Source organism: Lepus europaeus, chromosome 18 (assembly GCF_033115175.1).
Source record: "Lepus europaeus isolate LE1 chromosome 18, mLepTim1.pri, whole genome shotgun sequence".
NCBI classification, from domain to species: domain Eukaryota; kingdom Metazoa; phylum Chordata; class Mammalia; order Lagomorpha; family Leporidae; genus Lepus; species Lepus europaeus.
Window position 1 is genome coordinate 45,446,330 of NC_084844.1, and position 15,335 is coordinate 45,461,664.

At 40.4% G+C, this 15,335-nt stretch overlaps 1 protein-coding gene across 3 annotated transcripts in view; it reads left to right on the forward strand.

Moving 5' to 3' along the window:
- Positions 1 to 15,335, forward strand: part of GOSR1 (golgi SNAP receptor complex member 1) — a 51,802-nt gene that overhangs the window by 21,687 nt on the left and 14,780 nt on the right. For all 3 annotated transcript variants that reach the window (XM_062175486.1, XM_062175487.1, XM_062175488.1), the window contains exon 7: positions 14,707 to 14,736. In XM_062175486.1, coding sequence (XP_062031470.1) covers positions 14,707 to 14,736 — 30 coding nt within the window. The remainder of the gene's footprint in view (positions 1 to 14,706; positions 14,737 to 15,335) is intronic.

The following is a 15,335-nucleotide window of genomic DNA, read 5'->3' on the forward strand; positions in this document are numbered from 1 at the left end:
AGCCAAAGATGGTCCAAGTCCCTGGGCCGCTGCACCCATCTGGGGGACCCAGAAGAAGCTCCTGGCACAACCCTGGCCATTGAGGCCATTTGAGAAGTGAACTATGGGGTGGGAGATCTCTCTCTGTCTGTAACTTTGCCTTTCAAATAAATAAATAAGTCATTTATAAAAAAAAAAAAAAAGTCTTTTGATACAGTATTATCAAATTTCCTTCTAAAGGCATGCTACTTTATCATTTCATTAATTGCGTATTCTATGTTTAATGTCCTCAATAACTCAATTTTTTTTTTTAATTTTTACTTTATTTGAGAGAGAAAGAGCTCTCATCTCTTGATACACTGTCCAAATGCCCACAATGGCTGGGTTCAAAGCAGTGAGCTTGGAACTCAGTCCTGGTCTCCTGCAGAGGTAGCCTGAACCCATTCACTTGAGCCATCACCACTGCCTCCCTGGATCAGAAGTGGAGCAGCCAGGACTCAAACCAACACCTATGTGGAATACCAGTGCTGCAGGCAGAGGTTTAGCCCACTATGTCACAGTGCTGGCCTGAGGGTTACTATTAAAACATGTAGGGTGGGGCTGGCACTGTGGCGAAGCAGGTAAAGCTGCCGCCTGCAGTGCCAGCATCCCAAATGGGCGCCAGTTTGAGTCCTGGCTGCTTCTCTTCTGATCCAACTCTCTGCTATGGCCTGGGAAACAGCAGAAGATGGGAGACCCAGAAGAAGCTCCTGATTTCGGAATGATCCAGCTGCGGCTGTTGAGGCCATTTGGGGATTGAGCCAGAGGGTGGAAGACCTCCCTCTCTCTCTCTCTCTGCCTTTCAAATAACTAAATCTTTTTTTCTTTTTTTTTTTTTTAAGATTTTATTTATTTGCTTGAAAGTCAGAGTTACACAGAGAGAGAAGGAAGCTGGATTTAGGAGATGGACCTGGAATCAGATGCAGGACTGCAACATGGGACCTAGGCATCTTAACCAGCATCTTAACTGCTAGGCAAACACACACCCTAGATTTTTTTTCTTAATTCATGCCAATGACAGAGGTAAAACTTTTCAGACAGTGGTTTTGTTTTATAAGGAATATATCTTCTTTTTTTTGTGTAAGACTTATTTTTTTGAAAGGCAGAGTTACAGATTGAGAGAGAGATCTTTCATCTGCTGGTTCACTCTCCAAGTGGCCACAATGGCTGGAGCTGGGCAAATCTGAAGCCAGGAACCAGGAGGTCTTTCTGGGTCTCTGAGTGCAGGGGCCCAAGGACTTGGGCCATCTTCTGCTGCTTTCCCAGGCCATTAGCAGGTAGCTGGTCCAGAAGTGGAGCAGCTGGGACTCAAACCAGCACTCACATGAGATGCCAGCATTGTAGTCATCAGGTTAACCTTCTATACCAAAGCACCAGTTCCTATTTTGATTTGTCTTTTTCTGAGTCTGTCAAGCAGAGGAGAATACAAACCTTGAATTATTGTCACGTTTTTAGCTATTTCTTTTTCACAGGCCCACTGTATCCTTGTGGGCCTTTTCAATTGCTATTTAGATTAATTCCCCTTTCTTTATATAATAGTTCTTTGAATACTCTGATATTTTTCTTTTTGAAAGAAGTATCTGAGTTAATACTGTATTTTAAAATTCTAACAACCCTCCCAAAAGAATTCATCATCTTGTCTCTTCATATTTACTTAGGATACAAGTCTGACTGTGTCACCAGCTTACAGTTAGGAAGGTAAGGAGAGAAGAGGAAAGACTAGATTACATCGAATCTTGAAAGACCATGATTTGTCCCAAGTCTTGCATTCAGTTCCGGAGCAGGCCTTTGTCCTTATTTTCTCTAGAAGCATTCTGTCATTTGAATACAACATGTCCTCCACATGTACCATAATCAAGGTGACAACTTGTAGAGATTTTCAGTGGTGATGAGAACCTTGGATTAGGAAATCAGTGTACTGAAATAGAAAGGGCCTCATCTGTTCCCAGGCTTCTTTAATGTCAGTGATGATCTCATCTGGTTGAAGATCAGTACCTTGTTCCATAGCTGCATTCTAACCTCATCTTTAAGTAAACCACCTCAGAAATCTCCAACCCCAACATCTCTCTGTGACTAATACTTCTTATCTTTCTTTAGAGTACCACTAGCTTGTCTATATTTTTCTCCTCATAACCTATGTTCCTACTCTTGATAGCTTGGATCTCATAGTGAATTTTTTTTTTAAATATTTATTTATTTGAGAGGCAGAGAGAGAGAAAGAGAGGGGTCTTCCATTCGCTGATTGGCTCCCCAGATGGCCGTAACAGCTGGAGCTAAGCCGATCCGAAGCCAGGAGCCAGGAGCTTCTTCTGGGTCTCCCACATGGGTGCAGGGGCCCACGGATTTGGACTGTCTTCTACTACTTTCCCAGGCCATAGCAGAGAGCTGGATTGGAAATGGAACAGCCAGGACTTGAACCAGCACACACATGGGATGCCAGCATTATAGGTGGCGGCTTTACCTGTTAAGCCACAGTGCCAACCCCTCTCTTAGTGAATTGATTGATATACTCCCAATATCTGGCCTTGCCTGCACCTCTGTAGAATGCCAACCTAATCTATAGTTTACTGTTCTACTTTGGAGAGAGAAAAAGTACCTAGTCAAATACATTAACCCGTTTTAAAATTATTTCCAATCTTGTCTGTTTAGTTCTTGCTCTCATCCTCTTCAAGAGCTTTGCCCAATCTTCTCATTTCCCCTCTTGACCTTCCTGTCTTTTTGCCCAAAAACAAAGTTGCTTACCTCCTTCTTCATTGAACTTTTTAAACTTTTTACTCTTATACTAAAAGCTAACCTGTAGAGCTTCCCTCTCTATCCCTTTGTTATATTTTTAGAGGATGAGGTGTTTCTCCTGTAAGGCCAGTGCATCCCTCTAGCACTTTCCTCTATCCTTATGTGCCTGTAAGTAATTCACTCTAAATCCTTTTGTGTACCAGCTCTGTCTATACACTCATTTCTTCTTTGGCCTGTGCACTTCCCTTCACGACTCTATTGACTGTATTGTCACATTAGTGCAAATCAGTGTTCTCCTGAATGGCAAATCTCATGGACATTGTCCCCTGTTTGGTGCTACCTTGTTTGATGCTGTAATCACTTCCCCTTAAAACCTGCGGTTGGGGGCCATCGCTGTGGCATAATGGGTAAAGCCGCTGCCTGCAGTGTCAGCATCCCATGTGACCGCCGGTTCAAGTCTCGGCTGCTCCTCTTCCGATCCAGCTCTCTGCTATGGCCTGGGAAAGCAGTAGAAAATGGCCCAAGTCCTTGGACCCCTGCACCCATGTGGCAGATTCGGAGCAATCTCCTGGCTCCTGGCTTTGGATCAGCACAGCTCCAGCAATGGCAGCCAACTGGGGAGTAAACCAGCAGATGGAGGACTTCTCTCTCTCTCTGCCTCTCCTTCTGTCTCTGTGTAACTCTGACTTTCAAATTAATAAATAAATCTTAAAAAAAAGAAAAAAAGGGTTACAGGACACTGCAGTTCACTGGTGATCCACTGACCCTTGTTTCCTTGCTGAGTTTCTCCAGATGCAGGGAGGCATCTGTGCTCCAGGTAGAAGTTAGATGTAGTTAGTCCACAAGCTGCAAATTACTTGCCTTCTACTCTTACATTTTAGCTCAGTGTTTGTCTTTAACACACCATTAAACAACACTTCCTCCTTCCCAGAGATGGCAGCTAAGAATAAGGCCTACCAAAGAGAAATGAACAGTTTCTTTCACAAATTTATAAGGAGAGCAATCGGTAAGGTTTTTGTTATTGAGAAGAATAATACAATTAATAAAGAGTTGAAGAAAGAAGCATGCATTTTTAAATTGTATAAAACTAGCTAAGAAGTTAAACAGGAGTTTCATCCAAACTTGGAGACTCATAGAGAGAAGTAGTGATTCCTGTGCATGCCATGATTACCACTAAACTGGCATATCTTAAAAAAAGATTTTATTTATTTATTTGAGAGGTAGAGTTACAGAGAGAGGTCTTCCATCCACTGATTCACTCCCCAAATGGCCGCAATGGTCAAGGCTGGGCCAAGGAAATCAGAAGCCAGAAGACCCTCTTCTGGGTCTCCCAGACAGGTGCAGGGGTCCAACAACTTGGGTCATTTTCCACTGCTTTCCCAGGCCATAGCAAAGAGCTGGATCAGAAGTGGAGCAACCAGGACTCAAACCGCTGCCCATGCGGGATACTGGCACTGCAGGCAGCAGCTTTACCTGCTATGCTATAGTGCGGGTCTGTTGTATATATTCTTGGAACTGCCACCAAAGTCAAGACGCAAATTTTTCACAAAACCAGGCAGCTACTTCCCTGCTTTGTACTGTTATAGATTAGTTTTACCTTTTCAGTAGTTCGTGTAAACAAATTCAGACAGCATGATTTGTTTATTTTTGGCTTGTGTAAAAAACCTTGGCCTATCTTACAGTGGCAAATATTTTGTTATGGTTTCTTCCAGAAGTTTTATAGTTTATATAGACCTAATTAGTCTAGTTGGTGGTGTTGGATCTCCAATTCTTGTTATGCTGTAGTAGACACTTGATCTTTATTGTATGAATAAATAGATAAAGTAGAAGTTATTTGTTTTGGTTTCATGCACATTGTACCCTAAGTTTTAAATCTGCATAGTTTTTACATAATATGCATTTCCTTTGAACTTTCTGAAGACCCCTTGTGTGCATGGATTTCAAATGTTTATACATTAAAGTAAATATCTCTCAATTCTATGTTCCATAGATTTTTGCTGACCTTCATATTGTATGTAAAAATTTTCAGCAAGCATTTCTCTTGTTTATAACAAATTAGGAAACCAGATTCAAAGAGGATATAGGTCAAGGTCTCATAACTATTTAATAGTACAACTCTTACTAAATGCACATTTCCAAACCCATTTCCATTTTTGTCCCACATTATACTGCCTTTCCTGTAGTTTGCTTCTTTAAAATTTTATTGTCATTGTATTTAGGAACCAGCATGGCATAATATTACTGAGACTTGAGAAACCAGTTGCTTTTTACCTCTCAAAAGCAAGTGACTTTACCTCTCTTTCTCTTTTTTTTTTTTTTAAAGTCTTGAAAACAGGATTAATAGCTTTCCCCGTGTTACATCATTTTAAGGGTGAATGACTATAGAGTTAATCCATTTTATAAAATTAAAAGCTCTTTAAAAGTACAAAAAAACTTATAAATATAAAACTTAGATAAAGCAAGTTACAGTTAAACAGGATTGTTTATAGTGTTATTTTGTTTTCATTTTATTGACTATTTATCAGATATGAGTAGGTTATCTCAGAATACAGACTTTCTGTTAGTTTTATAACCGTATACTTTGCTGATGAAAAAGCAGATTATAGGGGCCAGTGCTATGGCGTAACGGATAAAGCTGCCACCTGCAGTGCTGGTTTCCCATATGGGTGCTGGTTTGAGTCTCAGCTGCTCATCTTCTGATCCAGCTCTCTGCTATAGCCTGGGAAAGCAGTGGAAGATGGCCCAAGTGTTTGGGCCCCTGCACCCTCGTCGGAGACCCAGGAGAAGTTTCTGGCTCCTGGCTTTGGATAGACCCAGCTCTGGCTGTTGCTGCCTTTTGGGGAGTGAACCAGCTGATGGAAAACGTGTCTGTCTGTCTGTCTGTCTGTCTCTCTCTCTCTCTGCCTCTGCCTCCTCTCTAGCTCTGCCTTTCAAATAAATAAATGCATCTTTAAAACAAATAGCAGATTATATTTCTCAGATGGAGCTTTACCTTTTATCTACTCTTTTGTTATATTTTTAGGCTGTGTTTAGACTTTTGGTATTTTGAATTTGTTTTTAAAATTTTTTTATGTATATGAGAGGCAGAGTTACACACAAAAGGAGAGACAGAGCAGTCTTCCCTCCACTGGTTCACTCCCCAAATGGCCACAACAGCTGTAGCTGGGCCATTCCAAAGCCAGGAGCCAGGAGCTTCTCCAGGTATCCTACGTGAGTTCTGGGGCTCAAGCACTTGGGCCATCTTCCACTGTTTCCCAGGCCATAAGCAGAGAGCTAGATTGGAAGGAGAGCAGCCAGGACACAAACTGGTCCATGTGGGATGCCAGCACCACAGGCAGAGGCTTAACCTACTGTGCCACAGCACAGGCCCCAATATATTTTTTTAAATTAATTAATTTATTTATTTGAAAGTCAGAGTTACACAGAGAGAGGAGAGGCAGAGAGAAAGAGAGAGAGGGGGTCTTCCATCCGATGGTTCACTCCCCAGTTGGCCGCAATGGCTGGAGCTGTGCCAATCTGAAGCCAGGAGTCAGGAGCTTCCTCCAAGTCTCCCACGCGGGTGCAGGGGCCAAGGACTTGGGCCATCTTCTACTGCTTTCCCAGGCCATAGCAGAGAGTTGGATTGGAAGTGGAGCAGTCGGGACTCGAACCTGTGCCCATATGAGATGCTGGCGCTTCAGGCCAGGGCGTTAACCCGCTGCGCCACAGCACCGCCTCCCCCCAATATTTTGAATTTTTGCAATGTACTAGCTTTGTCATTTGCATGATCCAAACTTAGAGCTACAGAAATACTTTAGGTATACATTGAAAAACTGGTAAAAATGTCTTCACTTTGTATTTGTTCTGTGGTTTTCGCCAAATGTTCCTGACATCATAAAGCTAGTAAACATTGGGATTCAAGCCCAGGTCCTCTGCTGGTGTTGCTTCTGCAGTACTGTTCTGCCGGTCCAAGATGATCTTAGGTATCTGCTTCACAGAGTTGCTGAGACTATACACATGGAAGGGCCTTGAAAACTGAGAGGAATTTTGTATAAAGCAGAACATAATGAGTGTTGTAAGATTCACAAAAGTGGGGCCAGCATTTGGCCTCGCAGTTAGGAGTCCTGTTGAGATGGCCATATCCCATGTCAGAGTGCCAGGGTTCAATTCCTGATCCAGTGGGTGGGAGAGTCTCTCCCCCACCCGACCCCCCCCCCCCCAATGAAATACACAAAATTTTTTTAAAAGACACTGACATTTTTCTTATAAAGCTGAGTGTAGCCTCACCATACATTCCAACAGTTCTGCTAATTATTTACCTAAGTGAGTTGAAAATTTATGTCTACACAAAAACTTGTACATGTTTCTAACAGCTGTGTTCATAATTGATAAAAAAAAAACTATTATATCTATAAAGTAAAATATGATTCAGAAATATGCTATCAAGTCCAAAAAAGACATGGAGGAACTTCAGATGCATAAAAGACAATCTGAAAAGGTCACATACTGTATAATCCCAACTATCTGTTTATGACTAAACTTTAGAGACAATACAAAGATCAACAACTACAAGGGGTTCAGGATAAGAACAAGAGGGAAAAATGAATAGATGGAGCACAGGGGATATTTAAAGCAATGAAACTGTTTTACACAGAGGTTATGTTACATTATGTGTTTGTCAAAACCTATAGAGCTATACAGTGAAAAAATTGAAAAACCTATGGACTTATAACATCTCAGTATTGGTCATTCAGTTGTAATGAATGCACTCCGCTAATGCTAGGTGGTAATAGTGGAACATGGGTACATGAAAACTCTGTACTTTCTGCTGAGTAGTTCTGTAAACATAAAGCTAGTCTTAAAAATAAACCTACTTAAAAAAAATAGGAAAAGTGACTTTCCAGAATCTCGCTGCTAATGGTTCAGCTTTATTTTTCTCTTTTTCCTTGAAGTGGGTAGAACTCTGTGAAGTGCTTAGCTTTTTGTCTCTGAATAACGTCATGTGATTGTAAACAAAATTTTTTACTAAATAAAATCACAAACAAAAACAAAGGTATACCTTTGTCCACCCTGACTGTGAGGACACGTTAATTTTACACACAATATTAGTATTATAGTTCTTGTTTTCTTATTTACTTGCTTGTTGATTATCCACTTAGTCATCTATTCTTTTAAAGAGGAATCTAATTAGGTATTAGCTAAGTGATTTTGCCAAGTTCTTACATTTTATTAGTTTTAATTTTTTAAATATATACATGAAATTGCATTTTTATTCTTGAAACTTATGCCACTTGCACTATGTGTGTGTTAGCAGAAATGAATTATACTTTTAAAAGAATTATCCAGATGTGACTTTCATAATTCCTGGATACAGTAATTGGTGATGAAATTTAGTGCATTGTTTTCTGCTGGTTTAAATAGGTCTTGAAAGAAACAGAAATGCATTGCTTAATTACAGGCCCTCGATGGAATGCCTCTGGGCTGTTATGGAGTACTTGCTTAAGAAGGATAATTTCACTTTATATATTTTATGTCCCAAAGGAAAGCAATTTTAAATTGAATTTTTATGAGATTATTCTATTTTTGCGGAGCCACTCTGTTGTTGAGTTGTATCCTCCATGTCTAGGATGCTTTTTAATGAATGCAGTTTATTCAGTTTATGTGGTCCTAGCCAAATGAGGAAGGACTTGGAGACTTTGGCAATTTGAGAAGAAATTTGAAAATTACTGGCCTTCCTCTGTTTATACTTCCATACAAAGTAAGGATGATGGGGTTGGAACCAGAGATCTGTGGAATACCAGTGTATGACTTACTATAATTCTCTGACATGCCAAGCACATGGGTAAGCTAGTGTTGGCCTATAAAATGGAGATCCATGCTGTGAGCACAGCTTCTGGATATTCACGTGTTAGATTTTGAACATGCTTTATTCTGCATTTTAGGACATTTAGTAAAATAAAGGTGTTTAACATTTAAAGGAATTTAAAAGGAGGAAAAACTTCTTCCTCTGTAGGGTAGGGTATTCACAATCATAGTTTTAGATTTTCTTTGAGTTGGTTTCCTTTTAAGATAATTCCAGTGAATATTCTTTTTTCTTTTTCTGGAGTTTCAGATGTGTTGTGAAATTACCATAATCTAACGATAATAATCTACCTCAAATATATAAAATGACCCATCAGTGAAATTTTAAGAAAACCTGTTATATGAAAGTCTGATTTTATACCAAAGAAAATGGAAAATAAATGTAGGCATAAGTATGTGCTTTACAAGACTTTGTTTTTTAAAAGACTTTGTTTTGTGTAAATAAAGTTATTTTATTACATTTAAAATATTTAAATTGGCTAAAATGTTATTTTCAGAGAGCACATCTTTCAAGCAAAACTACTCATTACATAAAACAAGGATTGTACTTGTGTGCCATAAACATCAGACTTTCTTTTATGTATTCCTTCCTGACCATTTCAACCCCACTGCTTCAGGAGCATTGTCTATGAATACAAAATATAATGACTTTATATTCTCTAACGACAGACTAGCAGTTAGGCTGGTTTATAGAAGCAGATAATGATAGTAAAGAAGTATATTTGGCTGGCTTCCTGATTATTTGTATGGTATGGGTGGCTTTGTGTTTTTATGTTCCATCCTATGCAGATTTGGCCATCGTATTTTTTTAAAAGATTTTATTTATTTATTTGAGAAGTAGAGTTACAGAGAAAAAGAGGAAGAGACGGAGAGAGGTCTTCCGTCTGCTGCTTCACTACCCAAATGGCTGCAATGGCCAGAACTGAGCTGAGCTGATCTAAAACCAGGAGCCTTGAGTTTCTTCTGGATCTCCCACGTAGTTAAAGGGGCCAAGGACTTGGGCCATCTTCTACTGCTTTCTCAGGCACATTAATAGGGAGCTGGATCAGCAGTAGAACAGCTGGGACTCGAACCCGCACTCTGTCACAGTGCCGGCCCCAATCCTACACATTTCTTACAGTAAATTATAAGGGATCTCTGGTTTATTTATTCTGATACAGTAGTCTGCAGAGTGTGGCAATATCTGAGAACGTTTAAGTTGTGGTTCTTAAATCTCTCTGGGGGAATTTTTTCCCAGGTGCATTAGCAGGGAGCTGAATCAAAAGAGGAGCAGCCAGGACACAAACCAGCGTCCATATGGGATGCTGTTGCTGCAGGCCTATTACTCCACAGCACCAGCCCCTTAGTCATCATTTTTATCTATTACTATTTTAAGTTTTTAGAAGTCAGGAGCAGCAAGTTGAGATACTTGAAATATTTGCTTTTCTTCTAGTTTACTGACTTGTAGCTCCTAAAATCCATAGTCTCTGAAGAGAAAGTTTCTTTCATATGCTAATGCAGTGACAGCAGAGTGCGGGCCAGTCACAAGAACAAGGCACTATTAAAGGACTGGGGCTTTTCTGTTCAAAGCTCTTGAGAGGGTAGAGGAATCCCAAGATTAAGCTGATCACCAGTGGTTAGTGATTTAATTAATTGTACTTATGTAATGAAACTTTCATACAATCACAAAGGACTGGGTTCTGGGAGCTGCTGGGTCATTGAACGAATGAGGAATATGGCACGTTCAGAGAACATGGAAGCTCCATGTCCCATCTCATGCACTTGCCTGATGTATCTCTTCATCTCTGTCTTTTGTAATATCCTTTATAATAAACCAGTCAGTGTGAGGAATTTGTTTCTCTGAGTTCTGTGAGATGCTCTAATAGTTTGCTGAACACAAGGTTGAGGTTTTGGGAGCCCTGATTTATAGTTGAAAGTAAAACAACCTGGGATTTGCAGTGTGCCTTGGAAGTGAGGGCAGTCTTCTGGGAACTGAGTATCTCCAGGGAGATTGTGTCAGACTGAATTGAGTTAGAGAACACCAAGTTGGTGTCCACCGCAGGACTGATTGATTGCTTGTCTCAGTCATGAGACAAATTCGCTGATCTGCAGCAGTGTGGTAAATAGCATTGGAAAAATGTCCAGTGTCTGTAAACAGCCAGGATGTTTTTTAATGAAAGTTTGGGGAAGAAAACATAAATTGCTAACATTGAACCTGCATTGGCACTTGATAAGAAGGGCGGGACAACACAAAACGAGCAGAATCCTGGGAAAGGAGATCAGTCCATACAGAGAGGTAGGTGCCTGCTGTGCTTTGGTGGGTTTTGGTTCTGTGTGTGAGATGCAACATCATTTTGCCAGCTGTGCCTCAGCATACAGGGGAGGAATGCGGAGCACTTTCCTTTTCTTTGTTGGTTTAGCCAGAGCTGTCGATGTGATATACACTCCTGTTTATATCTCTTCTTTCTTCCCATACTTCCTGTGTAACTTTATTCAGAACATTTCAAAATTGTTATCACTGATAGCAGAAGTGTTGAGCGGCTGACAGTAGAGAGTAGAAGAAATAGACTTTCTCTTAAATCCTTATACAAATTAACTTTATTTGTCCCAGGAACTTTTTAAGGAGCCCTCTGCCTACTCATTAAGACTAAAATTGACTCATGATTCTGGATAAGGAGAGAAGTGACCAAATGTGAGAGAAGCTAAAGAAACTGAGTTCATTATTTAGAGTGAAAGGGTCAAGGAGTGTCTACTGTGTCTTTGCCCTGTTGCTGTTTGTCTACATTGTCTTCACATTTGGAGTAAGGAGATCTCCAGTGACCCGAGGGTTACCAGAGGAGAGAGGAGGGGAAGGAGAGAGAGAGAATGGACCCCAGAGTATAGATTTTTGCTGGAGTAGGTGAGAGACAGTCTAGAAGTAGGTGAAAATTCAGACTGACTGTGGGAGAGAGGAAGAGCTGATATTTGAGACTGTGAGAGCCAGATCTGTGAAGTCAGACTGCTCAAGGTTAAATCCTAGCCCGCTCTTTGCCTCAGTTTTTATTTGTATCTGAAGAGAATGATAGGATCAATCCTATAGGATTTTTGTAAGGATGAAGTTAAAACATCTGAGGCATTTTAGGACAGGACATGGCTTATAATTTACCACAAGTATTAGCTCTCATTATTCTTAACAAAATTAGCTGTGTTCTTGTGCACTCACTAGAATTATTTATTTTCAGTTTATATTGTCTGTTATTTTGCAGACCTGATTGGAGAGGACCCCAAAATGGCTTTCTTTCTCTTTTTTCTTTTAGCCAGGCTACTGTATTGAAAAAGGAAATATTGGCCGGCGCCGCGGCTCACTAGGCTAATCCTCCGCCTTGCGGCGCCGGCACACAGGGTTCTAGTCCCGGTTGGGGCACCGATCCTGTCCCGGTTGCCCCTCTTCCAGCCCAGCTCTCTGCTGTGGCCAGGGAGTGCAGTGGAGGATGGCCCAAGTGCTTGGGCCCTGCACCCCATGGGAGACCAGGAGAAGCACCTGGCTCCTGCCATCGGATCAGCGCGGTGCGCCGGCCACAGCGCGCCAGCCGCAGCGGCCATTGGAGGGTGAACCAACGGCAAAAGGAAGACCTTTCTCTCTGTCTCTCTCTCTCACTGTCCACTCTGCCTGTCAAAAAAAAAAAAAAAAAAAAAAGAAGAAGAAGAAAAAGAAAAAGGAAGTATTAACCCAAGTTAACCACTTTCTTTTTTTGTGACCTTGTAGTCACTGGACCAAGAAGCCTTGTTGACTTATATTATTTGTTTCCACTGTGAAATCTATAGAGTTTAGTGTCTTATCTTTATAGTCTGACCCAGTACCTTCCAGGGCCACTTCTATATGCATTTGTTACAAGAATAAATGGGGGGCAGTGCTGTGGCATAGTGGGTAAAGGCACCACCTGCAGTGCTGGCATCCCATCTGGATGCCAGTTCAGGTCCTGGCTGCTCTACTCCTGATCCAGCTCTCTGCTATGGCCTGGGAAAGCAGTAGGAGATGGCCCAAGTCCTTGGGCCCCTGCATCCGCATGAGAGACCCAGAAGAAGCTCCTGGCTTCGGATTGGCGCAGCTCCAACGATTGCGGCCAACTGGGGAGTGAACCAGCGGATGGAAGACTCTCTCTCTCCCTCTCTCTCTGCCTCTCCTTTTCTCTGTGTGTAACTCTTTCAAATAAATAAATAAGTCTTAAAAAAAAAAAAGAGAGAAAGAGTGAACCAGTGGATGGAAAACCTCGCTGTCTCTCTCTGCCTCTACTTCTGTAACTCTGCCTTTCAAATAAATAAATAAATCTTGAAAGAAAAAATGCATGCTTGATAGTCCATAGATTTCACTAGAATAGTGGATTTATATGGGAATTTACATCGACTTTATGCTTAGATATAGAATCGATCTGTAGTTGTGGTAAAGTGTTTTAATACAGCAAGGAATAGTGCCCACTGTGTGAAGTACTGACCTAATCATTACAGATGTAAGCTCCTTTGATTCTTCAGCTGAGAAAACAGAACTTCAGCGACACTTGTCTGACATCAGATAGCTAATGAATGGTGGAACCAGCATTTATTTTTTAAAAATATTATTTTGTTTATTTGAAAGAGTTAAAGAGAGTGGTAGAGCCAGAGAGAGAGGTCTTCCATCCCCCCGGTTCACTCTCCAAATGACTGCAACGGCCAGAGCTGAGCTGATCCAAAGCCAAGAGCCAGAAGCGTCTTCCAGGTCTCCCACATGGGTGCAGCGTCCCATCTTTTGCTTTCCCAGGCCATAGCAGAGAGCTGGATCGGAAGTAGAGCAGCTGGGACTTGAACAGGCGCCCATATGGGATGTCGGCACTGCAGACTGGGACTTTAACCTGCTGGCCGGCCCCAGAACCAGCATTTAAACAGCCATTCAAGGCCTGGCATTGTAGTGCAGCAGGTTAAGCTATCACTTGACATGCCAGCATCCCATACTGAAGTGCCTTTTTGAGAATCAGTTTCTCCGCTTCCAGTCCAGCTCCCTGCTAATGTAACTGGAAGCAGTGGATGATGGCCCAAATACTTGGGCCTCTGACACCGTATCAAAGACCCAGAAGGAGTTCTGGGTTCTTGGCTTCAACCTGGCCCAGCCCTGTCTGTTGTAGCCATCTGGGGAGTGAGCCAGGTGATGCAAGATCCCCACCCCTACCTCATCACTCTGCCTTTTAAATAACTACATCTTAAACAGCCACGTGATGTGGCTTTTACCTACCATCTTTGTAATTTTTGAAATTCTTATACAAATTTACATAAGATATTTACACAGGTTAAAGTTTGTCTTTGTTCCCTAATTCATGCAGTAACCTCTACCACTTTATAATGAAATCTTAACTTACTATTTCATTAGAAATTCTTTTGGAAAGAAGTAGTTGGAAAAAATATGCAAGTATTTGATTGCCTGCTGTGTATCTTGCATTGTACCAAATAGGTATAGATGTCTGGAATTTATTTTCCTTATTTCTGTTGTAAAGTTTCTCCCTTATCAAACTTACCTACCTTTAAGCTCCTCCCTAAAATGGCTGTTTCCTTTTCTTCCTTTCTCTCTTTGTTTCATACAAGCAAATACTTTACAGATTAGTGGTACATATTTGGTGTCTTTATTCAAATTCTTGACTTCTGAAGTTTAGTAAGCTGCAATTAGGTTTAGCTAAAAAAAAAAAAAAAAAAAAAAAAAAAAGGCGTTCCCAAAAAAGGAAGGACATCTGAGGTATATGTAATTACTACTTGCAAACAGCCTAACTGAATTTGCCTATCCTGTCTTAACAAGTTGGTTGTAATTCTTAGGTTTTGAGTAGATGGTGGTGACAACTCTATCTGGATTAAAGAAGTTTTATTTCTTTATGCTGTAATTAAAACTGTTCTGACTTTAAATATCAGGTATCTCTGTGGAAAAAATAAATTTAATCTAGCAAATAAAAGATAAATTTTATATATATGGATTAGTTTGTTTGGGATCCCAAAATTTTCTGCTGATGCTTTCAAAAATCTGGATATTCGGTATACATAAATGACTGAAAAGTTTATTCATAAATGTGGATAAAATAAGTACACATTTTAAATGTTCATTTAGTGATCCCAGATTTTGAAATTTTGTTTTATTTACAGCTCAGATCGTCTGATAGAAGAGACAATAAGGTAAGAATGATTTTCGGTTTTACTTTTTTTTTATCTGCATATAAATTTAATGAGCAGATCAGGTTAACCCATCCTGTATAAAGATGAGAATTTCACTAAAAGAATTTGTATTTTGTCCTTCCAAGAGGCCTTTAAAGCCCATTATTTCCAGAGTTATTGAGGTTAGACTGTTTTATTTACATTAACTTTTCTAATTCACCTTTGAGATTACAGCCTCAGTCTTTTAATTCCTCCTTTTTTAATGGAAAACAATCTTATGTGATTTGATTAATGTCTTCTTTATACCATGTGTGTCAACTTGGTTTCTGCTATGGCAGCTATAGAAAATATTCTGCAGTTATATTTCATATCTATACTGTAACAGTAACAAAAGCATCTTAACGAAGTGTCTGCATCTCACATGGCACCAGTGTGTCCAGCACTGATTTTCAGGGTAGTTAGAGTGAAGTATGCTTCCCATGGATCTTGATTCTGTTCTAACGTGCTTTGCCGGCATTGTTTCCTTGAATCTTCTCAGTAACCCATGAGATACACATAATCATTGGGTGCTATATCTAGAACAAAAAATAAATCAAGATAAATAACTTGTCAGTGATCAT